At 50.0% G+C, this 26,281-nt stretch overlaps 2 protein-coding genes across 2 annotated transcripts in view; one reads left to right on the forward strand and one right to left on the reverse strand.

Annotated features, from left to right (window-relative positions):
* The first annotated feature begins 3,549 nt into the window (after positions 1-3,549).
* On the forward strand, positions 3,550-9,118 carry Hsd11b2 (hydroxysteroid 11-beta dehydrogenase 2). Its single transcript, XM_027405833.2, is given in 7 exon segments — positions 3,550-3,717; positions 3,720-3,770; positions 3,773-3,928; positions 7,079-7,291; positions 7,408-7,593; positions 7,707-7,844; positions 8,002-9,118. Coding segments are annotated over 7 exon segments (1,194 nt in total). The 5' UTR covers positions 3,550-3,671; the 3' UTR covers positions 8,406-9,118.
* Positions 9,119-9,552: 434 nt separating this feature from the next.
* Positions 9,553-26,281, reverse strand: part of Atp6v0d1 (ATPase H+ transporting V0 subunit d1) — a 43,063-nt gene continuing 26,334 nt past the window's right edge. Inside the window, exons 2-8 of the mRNA XM_027405834.2 lie at positions 24,576-24,747; positions 16,201-16,379; positions 14,846-14,925; positions 10,738-10,815; positions 10,450-10,626; positions 10,284-10,361; positions 9,553-10,177 (exon numbers count right to left, since the gene is read on the reverse strand). Coding sequence (XP_027261635.1) covers positions 10,016-10,177; positions 10,284-10,361; positions 10,450-10,626; positions 10,738-10,815; positions 14,846-14,925; positions 16,201-16,379; positions 24,576-24,747 — 926 coding nt within the window. The 3' untranslated portion in view covers positions 9,553-10,015. The remainder of the gene's footprint in view (positions 10,178-10,283; positions 10,362-10,449; positions 10,627-10,737; positions 10,816-14,845; positions 14,926-16,200; positions 16,380-24,575; positions 24,748-26,281) is intronic.

A 26,281-nucleotide genomic window follows, 5' to 3' on the forward strand; every position in this document is an offset into this window, starting at 1 on the left:
TGCACACATTAAATAGGGTACCTCTGAAAAAATGAGAGGGTTTTGGGTGACATGTAGAGTATTTAGAAGAGAGTTATTCATCTCCAGGCCTCCGGTGGCACATTAGCCCACAAGCATCCAAATGCCTCTGGCCTCAGCCCTTGCAAATCTACAGACACTCTAAGCTCTGTTTGTCTTCATAAGACCTCTATTCCTGTCCCTTACCTCGCTGCAGCAACAAGACTCCAGACCTACATCTTCTTCCCAAATCTACTTCCTGGCCATCTGAGACAGAGGTCTTATTTGCTCAAGATCACGCCATGTTCTCTTCTGCCCATAAAATAAAGTCCAGGAGGCCACTGTGGTAAGTGAAGCTCTGTATTGACACAGTTCTCAAAAGCATAGATTTTTGCATGTAAGCCTGAGTTTAAGTGCTAAGGCTGGACCTGAGAAGACCCCAAAAGGCCTCTGACAGAGGTTGCCAGAGTCAGAACACAAGAAGTCTGGAGGCCAATGCATGGAGTGAGGGATATTCTGGGAAGAAGATGTCTTCCAGGGTTTGAGACCAACTTTGGACATGTTGAGTGCAAGTGGCTTATGGTGTCCATGGGAGGCATCCAGGGCAGCTGGATGCGTGGGCCTGGAGTCAAGAGGGAGGCCTTGGCTGGAGAGCCAGAGTGTGGGTGTCGCCAGCATGTGAGTAGGAAGATGAGATGAGCTCATGGGTGGAGGAGGTGAGTATGAGGCCTCCACAGCCAGACACTCATGAACATGGAAGACAAGTTTATGAAGAAGGCTGAGGAAGGGCAGAGAACTGGGAGGAAAAACCAGCATCAAAGAGAGACAGAGCTGGGCAGTCCGGCTTGGAGGGGAGGGGGGGACAGGGACAGCTGAAGGCAGAAGTTTGCTTCCAAGAATATCGCTTTTACAGATGCACCCTCCCAGAGAGCCAGCAGATGGTGCCAGTGAGTCACTGGTCATCAAAGCAAGAGAGCAGCCAGCCTTCTAGTTACAGACCCTTGGTCCTCCAGAGCCTGAGGCATGCAATGGTTGGCTAACCAGGTTTCTGATCAAAGGGTGAGGCTGAGGCTGGGAGATGGGACAAAGGATTAAGACTGTGGTCTGAGTGTTTGGGACCAGGTGGCTCTGGGAACTCTATTCTTGGTAAACCTCCATTAACCTGCCCTTCTAGATCTTGCCTTATCTGCTAGGGTTCCTGCCCAATGCCCACCCCACCCATCCCCACTCCTCTTCCATGGAGGCCCCTACCAGGCCAGATTCCTGATTCTGGCAGAAGTTGGTTCTCTACCCCAAGGCAGGCTCAACCTGGCACCAGGCCTCAGACGGGGCTGGGCTGGCCCCTCCCGGTTATGATTATCTGAAACACTTTCCACTTCTATAGCGCCTCCACCTGATGAGGGGAAAGGGTCAGTGGCTGAGGAGAACAGATCCTAGGAGGGAGGTGCCATGGTCTCTTAGAAAATGGGATGGGGTGGGGTAGGGAGCAGGTGCCATAGGAATGTTAGTTCCTCCTAAAGCGAGTGGTACACGGTCCTAGAAGCAGCCCAGCCATGTTGTATCCCACAGCCGAAGGCAATTCCCTCTACCCCGTCTGCTCTCAGCCAATCTCTCTCCCGCCCAATCCCGGGCTTCCCCGTGTACTTCACAGGACCAGGGTAGAGGCCTGCTTCTCAGTCTCCCCTCACCTCACGGTCTTGCTTCTCTTTCTCTACTCCTCCTTTCTAACCTTGCTCTAAGTACTAGTACTGTGAGCAAGTTTGACAGTCCTCTAGGATTCTGCTTTCTGCCTTTTCTACCACAAGGGAAGTACTTAAAGGGGCTGAGACTAGAGAGGCTGTGGGTGGAGTCTGAGGAGGGTAGCCAGATCCAGGAGGGCTGATGAATGTAACTTTTTCAGTTAAAGTAGGGTATATTGTTCCCTTCTGGACCTGGACAATTGGCTCAGGATAATAGGAGTCAGTGGTTTTGGAAAAGGATTGTTTCTCTGAATTTCTAGAAGCAAGATGACCCAGACAGAAGGAAATACACATACCACATGTACACCTACACACATGCACATATACGACCACAACACGGCACAGAACCCCATGGACACAAGTGCATAGAAACAAAAGAACACAAGGTCACATACCCACGGTCAGACACACACACCTTACTCAGGCAAATCCTGCCACCCAGGTCAGGGTTGTACCATCATCTGTATTTACATATGGAAGGCCCCATTTACAGATGGGGTTTCCACCCAGAGCTCCTCCCCCTCAAGTGGGTCTGTACTCCAGCTCCTTCTTGGAGATGTCTCTGACCCATCAGGAACCGATGCCTGTATGGAAGAGCAGCTCTGGAAGGGTTTTCATGAAACTCTGGGACAGAGTCTGGACACAGGACAGAGAATGAGCCACAGGCCAGAGAGCTATGATTAGAAGTTCATGGCCTCTCAGGACCCAGAAAGGACAGAGATGAGGAACTGGGCAAGGTCTGGAGGTTCACAGAAGCAGGGATCTCCACTGCCATGGGTTGTGCTTACTCTGCATAGGGCCTGGCACCCAGCTATTGGCACTAACCCCCAAAGCCTGCTAGAGCCCTGGCATGCATGTTAGGCATAGAGTGCCAGACACGGGGGTGGCAGGGGGTGCCAGGCCACACACAAACAAGGACCTTCATACACACAGAAAGGGAAGCGCACCCACACACTACTTATTTCATCCCCTGGGGAATCAGGGTAGCAGGTCAGGGACCACCCTGTCCTGACACTTCTTCCAGGTGTTCCCATTAGCTTGGTTCTTGGGGAGGGGTGAAGTAAAAGGAGACTTTGATGATCCTTTGACGTCTCACTCGTACCCACACACATACACTTGTGTGGCTTCCCCAGTTCTGGACTCTGGAAGAAAGAGGGGAGGTGAAACAGAAAACTCCCAAGAATCCCGGCCTGGCGATAATCTTCTCCCCTAGATGTGGCTATGAATTGCTCAGGCAAGAGTGCACATTTGGGTGTGTGCACCAGGAACCTAAGGCCATGGCACCGCGGGTGTGGCTGGGAGCAGACTCTGACTGGTTCCATGCAGTGTTCTGGAAGTCATAGTAGCCACAGCGTTATCAATGGAATACTTGGATGAAAGTCGGTGTGTGTGTGTGTGTGTGTGTGTGTGTGTGTGTGTGTGTGTGTGTGTGTAGGTAGGTAGGTAGGTAGGTAGGTAGGTAGGTAGGAATTCTGAGGAAGTGTGAGCACACCTGACCACAGAGGTTCAGAGACCTTGGCGTGCCGGTAGGCGCGCAGGAGTGAATGAGATGCAGGGCACAGGGTTGGGCAGATTGGTTCTTTCCCTGGCGAAGTCGGCGACTGACGGCTCCGCCTCGTGCAACAACTTGGGACTTTGTTCCGGCTTCTTCGAAAGCGGATCTAGCCGAGGGGGGCGGGTCGGGGGGGGCACCTGCCTGGCGTGGGGTGCGGAGATAGAAGTGCAGAAAAGCCCACCCCAGCCCCGCCCTCGCCCCGCCCCCACCCCGCCCCCGGGGCGCTTTATAAGCTGGGTCCGAGGGCCCGCAAAGAAAGCGAGTATCCCTCCCACCCAGGCCGTGGTTTCTCTACACTCCGTGTCCTGGCCGAGTCCCTCTCCGCGTTCCCCAACCCGGCCCCCGCCCCGCCCCAGCCCGGTCCGGCCCGGTCCGCAGTCATGGAGCGCTGGCCTTGGCCATCGGGCGGCGCCTGGCTGCTAGTGGCGGCCGCGCGTTGCTGCAGTTGCTGCGCTCGGACCTACGTCTGGGCCGCCCGTTGTGCTGGCGCTGCTGGCCGCGCTCGACTGGCTGTGCCAGCGCCTGCTGCCCCCGCCGGCGGCACTCGTGGTGCTAGCTGCTGCCGGCTGGATCGCGTTGTCCCGCCTGGCGCGCCCTCCTCGCCTGCCCGTGGCCACTCGCGCGGTGCTCATCACCGGTGAGTGTGTAGAGCGCAGGGACTCCAGGCTGGAGGGCGGGACCGCACACCTAGAGGGCACCATCAAGGCGCACTCAGCAGCTCAGAAGTGGGAGTCCTTTTCTCCGAGATGCAAGAGTGTGAGCCAAGTAGGAAGCTCTGGGCACCTCACCAAGTCCGGGTTAACTACCTGCGGCCAGGGGAGTGATAGAGGGAAAGTTAGGTAGAGAGTGGGCAGGTGCTCAATGAAAATTAGTGACTTAAGAGAGACGGAGTTTATGCTGTGCTCTTCCCTAAGAGACTAGGTGTGGAGCAGAGGGCGGTACTCTAAGGGACTATAGAAGTCCCGAGAAAGGAAATGCCATCCCTCGAACTCTTCCTGGCATCCCTATGTCACTGGAACACACGATCTGCTATTCTCAGGAGAGAGCTTAGATATGAATTCTGCTCCCCCTGACCTCCACAGACTGGAATCCTTGGAGTTCAGAACTGCCTGAGGTCACAGCAGCTGGATAGTTAAGTAGCTGCTGCTTGGATCCATCTACCCTGCCAAAACTGCAGCAGTCTGCCCCTAGCACTTCATCCTGCCCAGTCCTGGGTGCCCAGGAAAGAGGCCTTGGAGAGCTGGACTCAGGTGTCTGTGGTGCCTGGCTGAGCTCTCTTTGTCTGGAGCAGGGAATAAATCTGTCATCAGAGGGAGGGAAGGGGAAGGGGGGCTGCAGACCCAGCAGGAAATGGGGAGGGGGAGGAAGGCCAAGGGGCATTGGTCCATTGCATGGGAGGAGGAGCAGCCTTGTTTTTCCCCCAACCACCATGGCTTCTCAGAGATCTTGGTCCTTTATAGGTGATCTGTATGATTGGATGGGGTTGGGAGAATTCAGGTGGAAATCCTTGAATTGGAGCTTGGAGGAAGTTGGGTGGAGACAGGTGGAATATGAAATATGTCTTGGATCACAGAAAGGGCATGGGACAAAGGCTTAAGACAGGAATAAGCATATGATTTGGGAAGGGGATAGTCAATAACCAGTCTGACTATGGGGGTGTGATGGGATGTGAAGTTTCCTTGGGAGACCTGAACATCAGGTGAGAAACTAGATTGTACTAAGGTAGAGGAGGGTGGCACATAGGTTATGTTCAGCAGAGGGGGTAGGGATCAGGCTAGATGGAAGAGACTTCCAGGATGAGTGTAAATCTTCAGGGAATCCCAGTTTCAGGAGGTTGAGGAAGGAAAGCTACCAAACTCTCTTGGAGTGAAGCAGGGACTAGATTATAGGACAGATCCCTTCCTATCCTCTAATCTGTGAGCTACTTCACCAGGTCCTAAGCCATTTCAGGTTATACTGGCCTGGCTGGGCAGTCTTTCCGGAAATCTCACCTCAGGTCTTTGGTACTGCTGTTACTTCCAGTTTTAAGCCTGAGCAAGAGGTGACCTGGGCTCTCTTCATCTCTTTGAAGCCTACTGCTGTATAAGACCGGAAGTTGGCTTCCAGCTTCCCTATGTCTGCAAATTCTGGGGGTTTTCCCAGTTACCACTAAGCAGCAAGGCACTTAAGTGTCCGGGTCATGCCCCACCTGCCAAGAACACCGCCTTATACCTGCAGAACTGTCACTCATTCCTCCCAAAGAATGTCCAAGAGCTGTTTGTTAAATCTACTCCACAAGCTCAGACATGGAGTCAAGCTTGGGCTTTGTGGTGTGGTACCCTGTGTGCCTGCATGTGTATATATCTGTGCTGATGGGTAACAGGAGTCAAGCTCATGTGTGAACATCCAGGGAGATTACAGATGTTTGCAGGTGAGCAAGAGGATAAGATGTGGGTGAGTGTTGGGACCCCAGAGCTGAAGCTCTGGCAGGCTTTAGTGGAGTGCTATCTGCTCCAGAAGGGAAGCAGAGGCAAGTGTGTGTGTCTGTGCACACACACTCCCCTCCCCCAGTCAGATTTGCCTGAGAAGGACCCCTCAACACAGGCTGGCAGGCCCCAGCCACACAAAGCCTGGTTTGCAGCCCCCTGCCCAGCTTTGTTCTCCTCTCAGCATAGGGGGCGGGGCTGAGGCAAGCAGGGGTGCTGTTTGTCCAGGAGTGGGGAAGCCTAGCTGCAAAGCAGCTTTTCTGCTCAGCAGGACCCCAGGGCTGGCGGCTCCACAGCACCTCCTCCTCCTTCACTGGTCCTCCTCCTCTTCTCACTGGCCACCCACAGAGTCAGGATCAGAATGGAAACCATCAAGGAAGCAAGGGCTTATCAGTACCAGGGACCCCCACACTGGGGCCTTGCCTGGTGGTTCTTATCTCTGCATACCAAGGACAAGAAAATGAAGCCTCCATGAGTGGCAGCCGACCTCAGGTCACATTTGGTGGTGTGGGAAGGGATTCCAGTGCATGTCTGTTTTCTTCACTTACCATGCATGGTTCCTGTCCTAAGAGGGAAGTAGTCTGGGGCTCAGCAAACACATGTGCCCAAAGTCAGTGATTGGAATTCCAAGGACAGATTTCAAGGGGAAGTTGGGAATGGGGCTCCTGGAACAATAGTGGGGGGTGCTGAGGCTGAGAGGAGTGTTCAGGTTGGACAGGACCAGGATGATGTCATCAGAGGCTGTGGCTTTATTCTAAGGCCCCCTAGGATCCCTAGGAAGCAAAAAACTTTTGGTAATTAGCAGCAGCAGAGTGATGCTGTCATTTTTAAAAATATCCCTCTGGTTTCGGCGGTAGATTCATAAGACAAGATGGGACCAGTCTAGGTCTCTGTTTAGCTTTTTGTTTTTGTTTTTTTTCTTTTTCGAGACAGGGTTTCTCTGTATTGCTTTGGAGCCTGGCCTGGAACACGCTCGGTAGACCAGGCTGCCCTCTAACTCAGAGATCCGCCTGCCTCTGCCTCCTGAGTGTTGGGATTAAAGGTGTGCACCACCACTGCCCGGCAAGGTCTCTGTTTCTTCTATAAAAGTTTATCAGTCACATTTGATAAGTTAGCTACAGAGAATCAGGGCGATGACAGCTGTCACAGAACTGATGCTCAGGGTTCAACCAAGAGGACAAACTTATAACATACATTTGTCTGAAAGGATGGAGGGTGGGCTGAGTGTTTGGGAGCCTAAATTCTACCCAAATACTGGTGATCCTTGGCTTGTCTTGGGCTGGACCACTGTGGGAATTCACTGGCTATCCTACCCCGGTTAGGTTGTGACACTGGTTTTGGCAAGGAGACAGCTAAGAAACTGGATGCCATGGGCTTCATGGTGCTGGCCACTGTGTTGGATTTGAATAGCCCTGGTGCTCAAGAACTGCGTGCCTGCTGTTCCCCTCGCTTAAAGCTGCTGGAGATGGACCTGACCAAGCCAGAGGACATCAGGCGTGTGCTGGAGTTCACCAAGACTCACACCACAGGCACTGGTCAGCAGATGTGGCTCCATTAGGGCTGGGCATGGCTGGGTGAGTGTGAGGGAGGCAGGGATGGCAGGTTTGCTGTCAGCTGACCTGAAGCTTCCCTCCTGCTTTTGTGCCCTCAGGCCTATGGGGTCTGGTTAACAATGCTGGCCTCAACAGTGTAGTGGCCGATGTGGAGCTGTCTCCTGTGGCAACTTTCCGAAACTGCATGGAAGTGAACTTCTTTGGTGCACTTGAACTGACTAAGGGTCTCCTGCCACTCCTTCGACACTCAAGGGGACGTATTGTGACAGTTGGCAGCCCTGCAGGTAAGTGCACTCCCACACTGAGGCACAGTTGTAAAGGGCCTGCTATTAGGGGAAGAATGATTTGGGGAATCCCTGGCCAAAGCTGAGCGGCTTTTCCTCTATTCTATTCCCAGGAGACATGCCGTATCCCTGCTTGGCAGCCTATGGAACCTCCAAGGCAGCTGTAGCACTACTTATGGACACATTTGGCTGTGAATTGCTTCCCTGGGGTATCAAGGTCAGCGTTATCCAGCCTGGCTGCTTCAAGACAGGTGAGGGTTCAGGTTTGGGGTAGGACATGCATGTGGCCTGGGTGTGTGGTCTGAGGATCTGGCATGGCTTGGGTTATAGGCAGAGTTCACATTAAATAGACTAGTGGCCTTTGCCTTCTCCAGCTGCTGCCTTCTGATCTTGCTGTTCCTTCTTCAGAGTCAGTGACCAATGTGAACCTCTGGGAGAAGCGCAAGCAACTGCTGCTGGCCAACCTGCCTGTAGAGCTGCTGCAGGCCTACGGTGAAGACTACATTGAGCACTTGCATGGGCAATTTCTGCATTCACTCAGAATGGCAGTGCCTGACCTCAGCCCGGTTGTAGATGCCATCATTGATGCACTGCTGGCAGCTCGGCCACGTCGCCGTTATTACCCAGGCCGTGGCCTGGTACTCATGTATTTCATCCACTACTACCTGCCAGAGGGCCTGCGGCGCCGCTTCCTGCAAAACTTCTTCATCAGACACTGTCTACCCCGAGCACTGAGGTCTGGCCAACCTGGCCCTGCTCCTGCTCAGGACACACCCCAGGACCCAAACCCTTCCCTAGTGGCGGCTAGGTGAGCCACAAATGGCCTGACTAAGTGCTCCAGCAGAGAGGCTCCATGAGCCCTTGGCCCTCGTTCCTAGCCATTATAAACCTCTCAAGCTCACCCTAAAACAGCAGTTTTTAACCTGTGAGTCGTGACCTCTTTGACCAATCTCTATCCAAAAATATTTACATTATAATTCATAACAGTAGCAAAATTACAGTTATGAAGTAGTAACAAAAATAATTTATGACTGGAGATCACCATATCATGAGCAACTGTATTGAAGGGGTCACAGCATTAGGTGGGTTGAGATCTATTGCCCTAGGGTCTGTGTTAAGAAAAGCTCAGACTCCACTGCTGATGCCTAGTCCAGGCCTGGGAGGCTGAAGTTTGCTAGGGAACCTTTGGACCTCTCTGCTGCTCCATGAATTCACACAAACCCTACCAGGCACAATGTTCCACACTGCAACTTGGAGAACCCAGCTTGATGGAGAGTTTTGTGTAAGATTATCTGTAGCCTTTGATCGGACTCAGTCCGATCAAACTTAATAGTGATTAGGCAGGTGGGCACCTCCTCATGATTGTCTTGGCACCAATGCTTTAGTGCTGCAAGTCCAGAGTAAATCCCAACTGCCTCTTGACTGGCTCAAGAATCAGGTCCTCAACTACCTGCTCCCAAACCACAGGGAAGCTGCATATTGTATTTGCCGGCTGTTGGCATTTGAAAATAAAGACACATTTTTATTTCTCCTAGAATGGGGGAGATCAGTGAGTGTTTGAAGGCGGTGACTGCCTGGTTGCCTTTGGTGTGATTATGTGACAGAGATTGGGAGCAGCAGGGAAGCTGACTGGACTTCCCAGGCACTCTGTGGTTCATATCCCTCTTCTACTGACCTCAGGCAAATAAATCTCTTATCCCTAGATCTGGGATTCTGCATAGAGAGGTGAAGGTAATGGCCAATTTACAGGGCTTGGTGAAGCCAATATTCAACTCCTCTCTAACAAGCTTTACACCTCAACCTATCTTTGTGCATGAGCTCCTAGCAGAAAGAGCCTCCTCCAGGGACTCCCCAACCCTGTCTGTGGCTGCTGACTGCAGGAGAGGGTTCAAGGGTACAGTGATGAAGAAAGCTGGGAGTCAAGGAGAGGTACTAGGGCTCAAAGGAGGTAGCACTCAGTAGGCTTTTTAAAGAGGGGAATTTTATTGTCTCAGAGGGTCAGAGCTGAAAGAGAGGGCTGCAAAGCTACTTCCCCCATACCCCAAAGACACACACTCTCTAATCTTCCCATGGGCCATGGCTCTGGGGATGACCCACAGAGGAGAAAGGAGGACCATTCTGCCCCAGAGGTTCTCAGGTTAGGGAGGGACATGAAAATGACACAAGTTTCTTAGACATGTCAATGGCTGTAAACATAGGGCTGGGGGGCTCTTTGCTCTGGAGGGGATATTGGTCCATTCTTCATCAGGGGAGAGGTCCCTAATCCCTTTGTAGGTCTAAGAGCAGTTCCAGAGGGAGTTGTGGAAGGTGGGCAACCCCAGAACAATGTGCTACACCGTACCAGGTCAGACAAGTGAGCCATGAGCTCCACCACAGCACACAGAGACACACACAGTGCATTTGGGAACCTTGAGTTAGAACACTAGAAGATGGGGATATAGTTGTCGATCTTGGCGCGATGGCGCTGGGCGATGCACTCAGCAATCCACACAATGTTGCGACATTCCTGTTCTTTTAGCTTCACAAAGGCATAAAAGACACCAAAGTGGAACTGGTTCAGGAAGGCCAACTTGTTCAGCTTCACCTGTGGACAGATGCAGGTGTGATGCACAGGGGCTGTGGCCAGAAGTGTAAGTCCTAAGCCACAACACTCCCTAGACTGGGCAGGCTCCACAAGGCCCTGTGCTCACCTCATGCTCAAAGAATCGGTCCTCCAGAGTCTTGTCTCCAGGATTGCTACCTGCACCCTCAAAGAGCAGTTTGTATTCCTGGCCAGGGAATGGAAAGAAGCACAGATATGAGTGCTACTGGGTGTACCAAGATGGCTGCCTAAACCCTGTCAGCCAGGGCACTCACCGGGTAGTAATCAGCTACATTCTTGACCTGTTCATAGTCATCAGCCCGAGCCAGCTGAGCCAAGCCCTCAGGGTAGAGTCGGCCACAGTGTGGAAAGAGCTTGGCACGGTCCTCCTTGGACAGCTCTGTGCCGAAAGAGTTGATGGTGATGATGAAGGCGCGGCGGTCTGCTTCAAACTGCAGGACCAGTGCATAGGTGAGGAGAGAGAGAAGACAAGGGATACCATAGCCAGTCAGTTGGCAAGGATCAGTGGGAACAAAAGGCAGAGAGGTAGGGCAGGAACTCACCTCTAGGATAGGACACATGGCATCAGCTGTGGTTCCACCCAATAGAGTGCAGAACTTGTAGAAGGACTCCAGATAGGCCTGCAGAGAGGATAGTATTTGCTTAGAGCAAGGAGAGCAATGCTGGGAGACTTACTAGGAACCAAGTCAGGGGTTGGAGAGATGGCTCAGTGGTTATGAGCACTGACTGCTTTTCTAGAGGTCCTGAGTTCAATTCACAGCACCCACATGGTGGCTTACAACTGTCTGTAACTATATTTCCAGGTGATTTGACATCCTTACATAGGCATACATACAGGCAAAACACTAATGCACATTAAAAAACAAAAACCTGGGGCTGAAGAGATGAATCAGTGGTTAAGAGCACTGCCTGCTCTTCTAGAGGTCCTGAGTTCAATTCCCAGCAACCACACAATGGCTCACAATCATCTGTAATGAGATCTGGTGCCCTCTTCTGGCCTGCAGGAATACATGCAGGCAGAACCTGTATTCACAATAAATAAATAAATCTTAAAAAAGCAAAACAAAACAAAAAACAAAACTAACCAAAACACCACAACATTAAAGAAAAAGAGAAAACAAAAAGACACCTAGTCAGTCAGTTTACTTCTCCTCCCTCTAAGCCTTTTATGGTAGGGATGGGCCAGTTGATTCTATGACAATTTCCTTGTAACAAAACATCTACCAATTTCAAAGTTAACTACCCAAGTAGCAGTAGCTTGCTGCCTTCTATCTAGGAGTGGCAAAACAGTTTCTAGCCTACTGTCTGCTTCAGGGAACATATTCCCACCCCTTTCTCTTGGACAGCCAAGCTTGGGGGTTCTGTCTTCTTCCTGGTGTTCTGCCTTCCTTTTCCCCTTGTCTCCAAAAACCCCCTTCCCCAGCTTCAAAACCAGGTATCCAAGGGCTAGTGATGAGAAGTTATCCACAGAATTCACAAAATGGTCCGGACTGAATCCATAAGTCTTCCCTTGTAACAATCCACCTTGTAGAACTCCTCCCATCCCCACGCAGCTCCTTGGCATCAACAGCAGGAACCAAATTACCATGTCAGTTCCTGCTGAAGGATGGTTATTGCCTATGTGAAAGCAATAGTCACAGTCAATAACTAGGTACATGGGCTGCCGGCAGAAATAAGTACTTTTTGTACAGGCAAATTAGATCTTCTGGGCATGCGGAAAGGACAGGTCAGCCCCAGATACAAGATCTTTCCTGACTCTCATTCATAAAGCCACACAGGTTTCTTTGCAATACCTTTATCCCCACCATGATCTTGCAGACCCCATGGGTAACAATCTTGCATGAAACTTCATTCAGACACCACCTAAGGCCCCATATGTAGCATGGACACAGAGATGCTGGATGCACATACTAAAGACTATTCTGAGTTGGGATTAGGGGGCTTGCAAGGTATGAAAACCTTTGCACATTCAGGTGTTTTCCGAGCTGGCTTGGACCCACAGGACCTGCCATTACAAGAGACATGAGATGAGACCCGGAGCCCCACAAGCACAGTGACACTATGCAAGATGAGCTCAGTGGAGAACCTGCAGGTGGCCATTGAGATCACAGGAAACAAAAAGCCAGTATAAGTCAGTAAGAAAAAGCCTAGAGGCCAGGTGGTGGCGGCATATGCCTTTAATACCAGTTCTCGGGAGGCAGAGGCAGGCAGATCTCTGAGTTCAACACCAGCCTGGTTTACAGAGCAGATGCCAGACAGCCAGGGCTGTTACACTGAGAAGCACTGTCTTGAAAAAAATCACAATAAAAAAAAAAGAAGAAGAAGAAAGAAAGAAAGAAAAAGGAAGGAGGGCTGGAGGGATGGCTCAGGAGTTAAGAGCACTGACTGCTGCTCTTCCAGAGGTTCTGAGTTTAATTCCCAGCAACCACATGGTGGCTCACAACCATCTGTAATGTGATCTGGTGCCCTCTTCTGGCACACACTTTATACATGATAAATAAATAAATAAATCTTTAAAAAAAAAAAAAAGGAAAAAGGAAGGAAGGAAGGAAGGAAGGAAGGAAGGAAGGAAGGAAGGAAGGAAGGAAGGAAGATAACAGAGCCTAACACAGAAGATACCAGAGAAACAAAAGCCTGCAGGTAGAAATGGTTCCCAGCTCCCTGCTAGGGCTTGGTGGTACTTCTCAGTCCCTCCAGGAGTCAGTCCTGTGTAGCCTTCCTTATGGGCCCCCAAGCTGGTTATGTTAGAATTTTAGGACCTACCCTAGTGGAGCCTTCAACTTCTATCTGTAGGGGAAACCACTAGCCAGATTTTAGGTTCCATGCCCTGTTACCTAACCTGTTTGCTTAGCCTAGCTGTACTGATCCCCAGACAAGCTGACCCTAGCATTAAGTTCTACACTTTCCTCCAGAAACTGGCAAGGTCCAGGTACCAAGGTCACCTCTCCAATCCCACCCTGTACCCTGGAGTCTGCCAGCCCATGGTTCTACATCAGCTGCCTAAAGTTCACCTGCCAGACAGTCCACTTAATCTCCCATCTGGGGCCACTGGGCTGGAACATTCATTGCCTGACAGGCACGCAGTTCTGGCATGGAGTCCATAGTGTTGGGTTGGTGTTTATGAGCTGGTTCCTGGGCAATCCTTGCCAATGACTCCAGCTAAAACCAGCCAGGCCCAGTGAGGGTTGAGTAAGGCTAGGGGGATGGCCACACCCCTCATCTTGTCTAGGGCAGGGAATTTGTCAATGAGCCAGGTGAGTGGATAGGACACTATAAGATTTTTTTTTTTTTGGTGTGTGTGTGTGTGTGTGTGTGTGTGTGTGTGTGTTTGCATGTACCCCTTACATCTAATCTGCCCCTGACCCTGCAGTCAGAGAGGGCCTTCTAAGAACACTTTTCACATTTTACTTATTTTTGTGTGCATGTACATGTGAAGGTCAGAAGACAATAGTGGGTATTGGTTCTCTCCTTCCACCATGTGGGTCCCAGGATAAACTTAGGTTGTCTACCTGGGAAGTAAGCAGCTTCATTCCCTGAGCCATCTTGCCAGCCCAAACTTCAAGCTCACCTTTTTTGGTTATTGTTGCAGTTTATTTGTTTGGTGACAGGGCCTCACTAAGCAGCCCTGAAACTTAATACATAGACTCAATTTCACAGAGATCTGCCTGCCTCTGCTTCCTAAGTACTAGGATTGAAGGTGTGTACCACTATGCTGGCTTACTTTTCTTGAGACAGGCTCTTACTATGGAGAGCTGGCTAACCTGGAACTCATGACATATATAAGCTAATCTTGAACTTAGCAAAAATTCTCATGCTTGAGCTTCCTGAGCATTTCAAGGTATGCACCACCACTCCCAACTAAAGTTTAAACTTTTGATCTGGCATTCAAGGCTCTGGGTGACATGGCTCAGTGCCTGCCTCTTCATTGGGATCTCCTCCCCACATTCCATGTAAAACCTGCACTGTCACAGTAAACCCCTTGCCATCTGGCCTGGCCCAGACTCCTTGCTTTCTTTTTGTATGTGCCATCCCTCTGCCTACACTATTGTAACTTCTATCATCTTCCACCAGATCCTGGCTGTATGTTGGCCCAGGCTCCACAAAAAGACCAAAAGATCTGATAGATACCTCTTAATTTCTGCCATGACTAAGGGAACCCACTCTCTATCCCCAGAGGCTAATGGGAAGCAAAAGGCGAGTAGAAGCTGAAGATAGTGGGATACAAGGTATTGGCTCAGGGTCTGAAAACCTGAAAAGGTCATAATGCCTGGCTGGATCTCTACCCCACATGCCTGTCCTGGTTGGCAAAAGCTTACATGGTGTAGATCTGAGGACTCTGGCCTGCGTGGTGGCCCATGCCCCTCCTGGATGCTACAGGAGTGGCTGTCTAGAAGCCAGGTCTGACAGGCCATGTGATAGAGCACCAGTCACTGCTGCTGATGTTATCTAAGCCTGCTACAGACACTAGAATGGATAACCTGTTTCATGCAACCATCACAGAGCCTGAGAGAGAGAGGCTAGGCCCTCAGGACAGGAGCTGGTAAACATGAACCCTGGCCATCATCTCACATAAATCACCCCCTATCAGGCCCACAGACCCACCCACTGACAAGTCAAGCCCCTGCTCCCCATGCTTCTGAAGAACACTACCTTGTACAGCGTATTGCGGATTATCTCGATGTTCATCTCATCAAGGTCCTGCTCTGAGATGCAATCCTGGAAAAAAGCAGCTAGGGAGGAAGACATGGATGTGAAGAATGGGTAAACAGCCTAAATGAGAGGACCTACGTCACAAGACCCATTAGGCTAGGTATTGGGAACCAACACAGCCTGAGATACTGCCTTGGAAGTAGTAGAAGCAATTCTCTGGGCCATGTGCACTGACCTGAGCTTTTCCTGCCTCCTTGCTCCTAAAACTGATTTATAAAGGAGGCGGCCAGCCATAACATGATCTAATCGCTGCTGGGGCAGACCCAAGTTTAGACCATGCCAAAGACAGGCTTGCATAAGAGGCCATGAGATTCTCTTTCTCTAGGGGCAGCTAGGATTTGGGGGCTGAAATACACTGCTCTGTATACCCTATGAGGGCCTGGTGCCCACACCTGGGAAGCTAGCCTCCTCCTTTAGGTAAGAATGAATTCAGTAGCTAGGCATGGACTAGGTAGTGAGAAGAGGCCATGGCAGAATCAAGAAACCTCACTCCCAAGAAGGGCTTACCTGATGTCTTTCTTTTAAAGATGAAGTAACTGCAGAAGCCACAAACAGCCCAGAACTAGCTCAGAGTTACGGGGGTAATCAAAGGCAAACTAGGTGAGCAGATATGGCTGGTGGCTTTTCAGCCTAGAACCTTCTGATTCAACTCTGGTGGCTTCCTGGAATAGTTCCCCAGGGTTTAGGCTTTGACGATAAGAGTACTAGCTAGTATGATCCTCGTGCCTTCCCTCCAGCATTCTAGTCAGACAGGAGCCAGCACTAGTGAGGCGGGATTAACAGGAAGCTATCCTGATTCCCCTCCCTTCCTTGGCCTCTGACATGGACCCTGCATGCTGCTGGACACTGTCTGACCTGGCCCCTAGGCCCTGCTCAGTGGAGTCAAATGAAGCTGTTAGCTTCTCCTTTCCACCTCACAAGGAGCCAGCCGTTGCATCCCTGCTTAGGGCCACAATCTGCCAGACCTCTCAGGACTCAAAGGGACACAAGCCTTCCCCATAAGTTCATTCAGTCCTCCTCTGAATTCTGAAAAACTAGACTATTTCCAAAGTTAGATAGTCTAAGCCTGTCCTGCGGGTTGCCTGTCTGACCTAGAAAAGGCAATGGGAAAGGAGAAGTGGGATGGGAAATAATGAGAATGGTAAGTTGAGGGAAGGGCAAAGTCAGCAGCAGCAGCAGGCAGGCTCTCACTTGCTGCTTTAGGGTTGCCCCACCTCTTACAATCTACAAGACCCACATTGAGGCTCTAATGCTAAGACCACTGTCCAGCTGCTGTTTCCACCACAGTGGCTCACCCAGGGGCGTGTCCACCAGAATGGCATTGTAGAGCTCTGCAGGTGTCTGTGCGATGTTCACGGCCTCCATCTGCTCAAAGCTGCCTAGTGGGTGGCACTTGGGCACAAGTTCAGCGATTGAACGCTGGTGCAATGTGCCTGTGATGAGCAGGATCACGTTGTCAATCATGTAGCTATAACTGTGAGAAGCAGACAACAACAGGGCAGACTATTAGGGTAGAAGGCCTAGCCCAATACCCTTGACCACACAAGGAATGAGTCAGCACCTCCTAAGCATAAGTGCTGGCTCATGGATGCTATGATAGGCTCCTGAGGGCACTGTCCACCCAGGTTCCTGCCACCACAATTACCACCACCTCCCTACCCCCAGTAATAGGAACACAGGATAAATGCAGCCTTTCCTTTGAAAGGATGGTGGATTCATGCCTCACAAATGACAGGAACACAAGTAACTCTCCTACAGTGTGAACAGTGTTACAACAGTACACAGGAATCATAGGCATATGCAAGTGACGTACACAACCCATCCCATGGGTAGGAGTGGTCAGGAGCTCGACAGATAAAAGGACTTGGAGGTGAACGTGTGTTCTGGAAAGAGGGAATAGTATACAAAGGCCTGGAGGCACACACTGAGTGAGACTAGATTTAAGGAACTGAGTACTGTCAAGACTGGCAGAGTGTTCCATCTCAAACACTAGGGCCATAGGTGGGCTGAATACAGGATACCAACAGTATAGTTAGGGCTACTCTGGCTCCTATGAGTTGGGGGGTGGGCAAAAGAGAAAGAGGGAAAAGGCTAAGGAATGGGTTGAGGAGAGGCTTCTACAAGAAGAGAGTTATAGAATCCCCATTTAGAAGACTGTACAGCCTCACTTTGAAGACAGAAAAATGCATTCCTCCTGAGAGCCAGATGCCAGTTTAAGCCAACTACTCAGGAGGGCCTGTATAAGATTCAGAGGCTAGTCTGACTCAAGTCAGTTCTAGGCTTAGCCTCTTAGGCTTGCCCTGCAAGAGGATAGCTCTGTCTACCATGGGCAGCAGAGGGCGCTGTGGAGCTGGGGAGGGTGGGGCTGCCTAGTTAAGACTTGGCAAGGGACAACCAAGACAATTTGTCTCCAACTAAAAAACATAGCCACAGAGGAACTGGGGCAGAGAGTTTTGTGTAATCACCTATGGGGAGGAGGGACAGGATAAAGAAGGGGAGAGGACTCCAGCTACAGTCAGGCTTCAGTAGACCATCCTGTTACAAGTAGTAAACTCAGAGTATAAAGGTGCTCAATTAGGCCTCAGGAGAATGTCTTTAAAGGCCAGGCAGAGCTATGGAAGGGTAAGGACTAAGATGGAGGCTACTGTGAAATGGGCCCTGACAACAGGCCTTGTTCTGTTTCTAGGTGGGCTAGAGCTAGGCTCCATCCTTGTGACAAATATTGAGTACCTAGTGTTGAGACTGGGGAAGGCTTTGGTAGGAGGCGGTACCCAGTACCAACAGAATAAAGGGGAGAAAAAGGTGGTGGCCCAGAGCCCATAGCTCAACTTAACGAGCTGGCTCCTGGAGTATTCCTATAAGGTTCTCAAAGAAGGTGCAGGAAAATGCTCCAGCTTCTGTCCTAGCCCAACCCATACTCCTTGTGCTGGCTGAACACTCCCCCAGATACCACACAGTTCAATGCCATTATAACCTCTGGTCTCTTGGGCCTGGGACCAAGCAGGGGTCCTCTTCCCATACCCAGTCTGGCTGGGTCATTACAAGATATACATTGAGCTGGGCATTGGTGGCACACACCTTTAATCCCAGCACTCGGGAGGCAGAGGCAGGTGAGTTCGAGACTAGACTGGTCTACATGAGCTAGTTCCAGGACAGCCTCCAAAGCCACAGAGAAACCCTGTCTCGAAAAACAAAAAACAAAACAAAAAAAAAACAAACAAAAAGATATACATTGAGAAGAGACAGCCCCCCCCCAAAAAAAACCAAGGGCCTCAGGCAAGGCCCTTTCCAGTTGTAAACCAAGAGGCCCATATTGCCAGTCTCTCATCCCTGACCCCAGAGAACTGGCAGAGTGGGAGAATAGAGAGAGAATGAGCCTGCCAGAGCTTTGTGCTTTGGCCTCAACCAGTATCTCCTCCACTCTAGGTATCTCCTGCCTCTATCTCATATATACCAGGACACAACACCACTCAATCCAGCCCCACTAAAATCTATGCCTATCCAGAGACACCCACAAAGACCCTACCCCAGAGCTTAAAAATGCCTTCTGTCCTCTAATACCCTTTGGATAAAGAACAGCACATCTCTTGAACTTACATTATTCAAGTGTCCATGTGGCCTTAGCACCATGGCAGATTAAAACCTAGAGTGGGCTATTACTAGGCCCTATCTCAACATAAGCTCTAGTCTTTTCTTTTCTTTCTTTTTTTTTTTTGTTTTTTTGAGACAGGGTTTCTCTGTGGCTTTGGAGGCTGTCCTGGAACTAGCTCTTGTAGACCAAGCTGGTCTCGAACTCACATAGATCCGCCTGCCTCTGCCTCCTGAGTGCTGGGATTAAAGGCATGTGTCACCACCACCCAGCCAAGCTCTAGTCTTACAGTCACTGTCCAACACACCTATAGACCACATCACTAACACCTTATGTTCCAGTTCTAAACTTCCCACCTCTGTCTTCTCAGAGCAACCCCACAACCCAGTTTCCTCATTCTAAACTTATCCCTCTTCTTGCCTCTCCTTGTGCCCACAACCCAGGGTCTCTTTTATCTGTTTAGGCTAGGAGCAAGGCTGGAATGAGAGCCCAAAGATGGTGTCTGAGTATCTTAGAAGAAAACCCTGTAGGCCCTGTAGGGAGGGGCTGCCACCTGACTTAACTGCTACCCTTCTAGTGAGTAGAAGAAGGCAGCTGTGGTTCACGTTTCAAATCTGACAGTGTATGTAGAACCAGTAGCAGCTCTCCCCTCCTCTCTAACTTCCCCAAGCCTCTCTTTGCTACAAGCTTTAGTTGAGCACAGAGGAAAATGTTGGCCCAAGTAAGGGCCACTCAAATCATAGCACTCAGCCCTTCTATTCCTCATTCTACTCAGGCCAGGCCAGCCTCTATCCTGTGCCAGGCAGAGTACTTCCCTCCCTCCCCGTGAGCCAACTGTAAGGCTGCTTCATTGGAGGCCCCTGCTTTCCCTGCCTGCACAGCAAGGCTCAGAATCCTCTTTCCTGGGAGATGGAAGACAGGACAGGCCTGGCAGAGTTGATAAGATCCAGCCATACACCTTCCTACCTTCAGCAAGCAGGGAACCTGTCTCCTGTCTGCTTGGCGCTTCGGCAGTTGCCTCCCTGCCCCCAGAGAGCTGCTCTGCCATGTCTCCCCTCATTTGGCCTCAAAAGAGAGAATGAAGTTCCAGCTGGTCAGCATCTCCCTCCAGAGGAAGACAGCTGGGGAGTGGATGGCCCACTGCCCACCAGGCCAAAGAGGCCCTTTTGGGGTGGGGGGTAGGGCAGTCTACAATCTTCTGCCCCGAGGCCCTCCCTTGTTTGCCCTGTGCCTCCAAATTGCTTGGGCTGGGAGAAATCTCAGGCTGGAGTGTAGGAAGCTACTTCCTTCAAAGAAGCCTTTAGAGTCCCTAGTCGACCCTGTCTCTCCACTGTGCCCTTTGGTGCCATCTGCTGGAGCAACATGGCTTTTCAGCACTTGGTCTGGGAGGCTGTGTGTAACCAGGTACTTCTGCCAACTTGTCCACCTACAGCCCCCACCAAGGGTTACTCATTTGTTGCTAGTGACAATATCTATATTCAATTACATCTAGGTCCTGAAGAGCCCCACCCAGGATTGAAAATGAACAGAAGTTTCTGCTATGGCTTCAGCACATCACCTCTTAAGCCTTAACTTCCCCCTTTGCAACCCGAATGAATGAGATATGGTCCACAGAAGAGTTAGCAGGCTCAGACCTTCTCCTCATTAAAATTCTGACCCTCCTCCGAGGCCCAGTTGGATTATCCCGTCTGATTTGAGCCTCTGGGGCCCTGCCCTGAAGAGCCTCTCACAGTGGTGCTTTTCCCCAAGCCAGAAGGACAGGGTTAATACTGGCTCTCTTTCCATGCTAGGGAGAGATAAGGAAACAGAACCCACAGAAGCCCTAGAGCCTCAGTCAACAGAAACGTATGGTCCACCCACACACTCAGCTTACTGGGAGCAGTCAAGATAAGAAGGCCTGGGAAAGCCCGATGACCGCTCTATGACCAAGCAGGGCCAAGGTGGGGGGGGGGGGGGCAACATGCCCTGAAGAGAATAACATGCTTTGGTGGGCCTACTGGACACTTGAGATCATTGTCTGGGACAAAGCTTCCTTCCAGGTGTCTACTTCAGCTGATGACAATTCTCCCAGATGATACAGGTTAAACACAGTTTCTGCCAGTGGGCATGTAGGCTACAGGTAGGTGTTATACACTGGGGATGGCCCCTGTTAGAGGCTTACTCATTTAAAAACAAGGGCATTTAAGATCCACCTGTGGGGGAGACGGGCAGGAAAGGAAGGGAGGGAGAGGGAACTGGAACTGACAGGTAAAAGAAGCTTGTTTCTAATTTAAAATTTGTCTAAGTACAATTATTAAAAAAAAAAAAAAAAGGTCCGCCTTAAGATGTCCCAGAGACCAAGCTTACTTTCCTAAAAACAACTTTCCCAACTTCTCTTCCAGGGTTGACTCTCCTATGGGAAAACATCATGGAATAGGCCTGATAAAAGTCTCCTCCAAGGCAAAAACAAAAACAAAAACAAAAAAAAACAAAACAAACAAAACCCTGAATACAAGCTCTATCCCAAGTCACACAGCAAGTTAATGGCTAGACCTGGCAAGAATGACATACTAAATGTGTTAGCACTATAAAATTGAGCTGGGTCACCTTAAGACGATATGCTAACAGTCCACTTTGACTATCTACACTATGCCAGGGAACCCCATCTATTGTCACCATCTGTTCTCTCAGCTTCACTATCTCTGCATCCACGTAGCTTCTTCCTGGCACTGGCTCTGGACTCAGCCAGAGTTCTTCAGCCTAGATTCCCATCCCTAGTTTTCCCCTCAAACACCTTTCTCCTCAGCCAAGTAGCCATCCCTTGGGTCATGAGTCCCCAGCCTGGGGGAGCTCCAACCCACCCCCAGCATAGAGCCCAAAGGAAAGCTTCATTCTTCCATTTCCAAAATTCTGTTCACACTCAAGTGATCGGCTAGGGCAGTGGAAAAGAAGGAGCAGCTGAAGAAACAGGAGTTAAGTTAGTCAGACATGAGAAAGGAACTACGGAGAGCTGGGTACTATCAGTGGCCACATTTAAGCCAAGAGTGACCACAGCCAGGGACTTGTGGAGTGACAGAACGTCTGGGAACTGACGGCAGGCTTGAGTGATAGGGGAGGTGATGGAAAAGATGAGGAATATGAAAACAGGTGCCATGAAATTTGTTTTTAAGGGTGGTCAATGATGCTAGAGATTCAGGAATGGTGTCAGAAGCACATGGGAGGGATAGGAAAGGGAAGGTGGAAACACAGAAGTAAAGAAGAGTGGCTACTCAGGATCCAGGAAAGGGTAAGGGGATTCTGAATGCTGGTAGAGCGATCTTGGGGAGAGGAGGGTGGAATAGACTTAGGGAGCGGGATGCAGATGCAGTGTTGGGAGGTGTACTGGCTTCTGATTACTCTGTAGAGGAGTAGGTAGGTCATCTGCCCAGAGATGAGGAGGCTAGAGGCAGGAGAGGAATGATGTTTGGGATGGGGAAGGGTCATCCTATTCTTGATGGGAGTTGAGGGTGCTGAATAGGGACAGCAAAAAGTTTCTGGGCAGAAACAAGCTAAGGTTAGCTAAGTAGGTAAGCATGTATGTCTGTTAGTAGGAATAACATTCCCCACATCTGCCGGGCGTTGGTGGTGCACACCTTTAATCCCAGCACTCGGGAGGCAGAGGCAGGCGGATCTCTGTGAGTTCGAGGCCAGCCTGGTCTCCAGAGCGAGTGCCAGGATAGGCTCCAAAGCTACACAGAGAAACCCTGTCAAAAAAAAAAAAAAAAAAAAAAAAAAAAAAAAAAATTCCCCACACCCCACCAAATAGCTGGCTTTCTCAGCTTTGCTCCCAGCAGTGGAGGTGGAGAGAGGATAGCTCTAGGCTGGAGGCTCTGGGATCCCTCCAGAGCTGGGGGGCTGCCAGTCGGGTGGGACCATGAGTTGGACAGCCAAGAGAGTTGCAAATGTTGGCAGAAGACAGTTCAAATGATAGGCCAGGGAATCTCAGCTAGGAGGTAGGGAAATGAAGACAGAGGGATAGGAGGGAAGGAAGCAAGGCCTGGGGTCCTGTTGAATCTAGAACCCATGCCCTGTAAGGGACTGAAAGTGGGCTGGAGAGCCTGAGGGCTGTGGGTGGGGGTGGTTGCCTGACCCAGCGATTTCAGGAGTGTAGTAGCTTCAGGTGGTGACATTGCAGTTATCAGTGAGAGGTGGCTGATTTGGAGAGCAGAGGAGCAGGCATTGGAGATGAAAGGGTCAAGGACAAGCAGCCACAGGTTCAGACTAGCCCACTTACGGCTGCTGAGCTATTCCTGAGTGGGGGTAGATGGGAAGGCTATAAGCCACAATCGCCCATGAATGGAAGAGGCTCGGAAGTGGTGGATTCAGACAGCTTGCCACATGATAACACTTGGCTGCTTTAAGCACACTTGGTGCTTGGAGCCAACCTCCAGCAAAGAGCTGGCGGCTGCTCTGTCTCAGTCACATTCAGAGCCCTCTCCAGTTTCAGAGCCTGGCAGGCTGACACCAAAACAGGCCAGGGTAGATGCACAGGCAGGTGGGCAAGTTGGCAGTAATATGGGTAACATCTACTCTATGACCACTGGCATGGGGTCAAGCTTCTCCAGCCAACCTAACTGGCAAGATCAGAACATTCACCAGGAAGCTGAAGGAGCCTTGTGCAAACAAGTTGAAGGTGAAGGCTGAGCTCTGGCAATAAATTCAGTTTCCTGGTATGTCCTCAACTCTGGCCTTGGGGCAAGGGAAATAGGCCAAGGCTAGGGGTTAAGTGACAGATGGTAGAGTGATGTGTGATACACATACACACACACACACACACACACACACACACACACACACAGTGGCAGCACATGATACACTCCATCTGCCCTGTCCCACTAGGTCCACGTTGGCATACGCTGACGAGGAGAAAGATGGTTTGAAGATGAGACCAGCAACAAGGTACCTGGGGGAGGAGATCTATAGCCAGGAAAAGGCTTGCTTTCCAGCCTATAGGAGTTCTCTGTACCTTTCAGGTGTCCAAGCCTATTACCTTTTCCTGAGGATGGAGCCCTCTGCCTAAATACCCCATTTGAGTAGATGGAATCTGTGCAGCTGGCTGCTCTTGGCTGAGAGGAGGAGTCAGGCTGGGCAGTCAGCATATAACCCTGTCTCTGAAGAAACAAATGCAGTAATGTGTCTTTTCCCAAGAAAGAGGGTAGGGAATGGGAAAAACAAAACACTTAGACTATGGGGATACATTTCCTAACAACATAAACTGCACAGCACACTCAGAGTCAGGCCAATGATCATACTTCAGCTCATCACTTGCATGAGGCAGCCACTGGTCTAGAGCCATTCTTTATCTGCCAGGTTCTGGGTCATAACTTAGGTCATTCCTTCAGAGGAGACTCTCTACATTTCAGGGTCCCAGGTACACAGGACTAGTCTAAGTAGCCTCTTCTAGTCCTGAAGTCCAGGGTCTTCTCTGTTTAGCTTCTCTAAAAGCTTGTATAGGCAGAGCTCCACCCAAGAGTCCCACAATGAGGAAGCCTAGTGCAACCAAAGGTTGTTATAAACATGGGGAACTACCCACTTTAGCTGCTGTGAAAAAGGGAAAGGAATTCAGCCTCCTCAAACTCAAACCCATTCCCAGGCTTTCTGACCCGTCAGAGCATATGGAAAATAAGCCTCAGCCTAAGTGGGGGCAGAAGGACGATGTGGCCCATCCCAGGCTCTTCAGAGTTCTGTCTACACCTGGACCTTTAACTTTAGCATAAGCAGAGTAGGAGGAAACCTAATGAGTGTTTGATGTGGGTGTTACAGAATAAGTGAATAGGGGAACTCCAATTTTCCCAGCTTTTGTGACTTTAACACCTCCAAAACAGTGATAGAACAGGAAGAGATTGGTAACAAAACTTTATGACCTGGAGTCCAGGGTTGTTGAACAACCAACCTAGTTACACCACTTGAGAATACTTTAAAGACATTCTTTAATGACAGCCGGCCTGACAGAGCTGCCATCTGGTCAGCTGACAGAGGCACAATAGCTGCTGGCCTAGGCCATTCTGGTGTCAACTTCTGCAGGTATGTAGCTACCCTGACCAGCACTAAGGGTCCACTCACGTAATGAAGTCCAGGAAGCTGGCAAGCGGCTCATAGGCATGGTTTCTCATGTGGCGGAACTCTACTACCATCTTCTCCTTGAGCTTGTCATCGATGACTGACACTGTCAGAGGTGATGCTTCATTGGCCAGGAAGTTGCCATAATCTGTACTCTGAAGGTGCAGCTTCAAGTCTGAAATCCAAGGGTAGATGGAAAGAGCTAGGCTTTCTCTTTACCCAGTCCCCTAAGTTTCCATCCCTAAACAATTCTGGGCCTAGCTCTTCCCATGAAGTTGCATCCTGCTGCCACCCTGACTTCCATTTCCCTACCAGGAAATTTCAAAATTCAGGGCCAATTTACAAAGTAGCCAGGCTAAGGACTAGATGCTCCAGACCCCAGGAACAGAGAAGCCAGCATGCTGAGCCCCAGAGTACAAACATAAATAGAATAATTGTACACCAAGACGATGAGGGTGGGAAACCTCAACACAATGTATCACTTACAATCTGTAGCCTTTGAGACCCTGAATCAGAACAGAATATAACATGGGCTCTGCTCTTTAGGCCATTAGGATTGGAGGGGCAAAACATTCAGACATGAAGCACATTAAAAAAAAAATACCTAAAGCTGTTGGGAGTGGAGGAGAGAAACAGCACAAAAATATGGCAGAGAAGGCCATGTTGGGTTGCCTACAGCAAAGGGTAGGGACTAGGAAGCATAAAGGAAACACCAGGCCACAGAGAGACTGAAAGGGGCTTGAGGGGTAAATGTACGGCCTGGAGATGGACTTCCCTTAGCAGTGGCTGGAGGCAGATAGGCTAATACTAAGAGTTCTCTTGAGCATTTAGAGACACAGCTAATAGAATGACTTGCCCCTGCCCCAGTCTATTCCTCCTCACACAGAAGCCAGTGATTGTTATCTTTGCAGTGCTGAACTTTGAGCTTCATACATGCTAGGCAAGTATTATATCACTGAGGTGTATTCTTAGGTTTATTTTATTATTTTATTTTATTCTTTTATATGTGTGTTTGTGTGTATGGTTGTAGAGGTCAGAGGAAAATCTTGGATATCATTTTCCAGGCTCTATCTTTTGTTTTATACAGAGTTGTTCCCTGGCCTGGACCCTGATAAAGTAGCTGACCAGTGAGGTTATAGGGAAACACCTGTCTTGCCTGCCTTCTCACCACAGACACTAAGTAGCCCAACTGACCCAGAATTCATAGAGATCCTCCTGCTTCTTCCTCTTGAGTGCTGGGATTAAAGGTGTGTGTCACAATGCCAAACACCGTTGAGACATTCTTTTGTTTTGTTTTGGGGACAGGGTTTCTCTGTGAAACAGCCCAGGCTATCTGGAACTCACTTTGTAGACCAGCCAGGGCTATACAGTTAGACTCTGTCTCGAAACAAACAAATGAACAATGAAGAATGTCTGACTTGCAGTCAAGCCTGTAAAAGGAGATGGAAGAGCAAATGTGGCAGAGTGTGGAGAGACGGTACAAAAGTGCTGGAATGGACACCTTCTACCTATATGCCTGCGGACTGGTTCTGTGGTTCTTATGCACTGCAGAGTGGAACTCTAACTTCTAGAGGCCTACAGGAGGATCTATTGCCTTCATCCCAACTCTTCCATTTACATCTACTATCTCCTATGGTCACCCTAAAGATGATAAAAAGAGAAGCAAAGCAGGTTAAGAGAAGCCAGCTAGTTATCTTTTAGTGATGTTT

The sequence above is a fragment of the Cricetulus griseus genome, chromosome 3, assembly GCF_003668045.3.
Source record: "Cricetulus griseus strain 17A/GY chromosome 3, alternate assembly CriGri-PICRH-1.0, whole genome shotgun sequence".
Taxonomy (NCBI): Eukaryota; Metazoa; Chordata; class Mammalia; order Rodentia; family Cricetidae; genus Cricetulus; species Cricetulus griseus.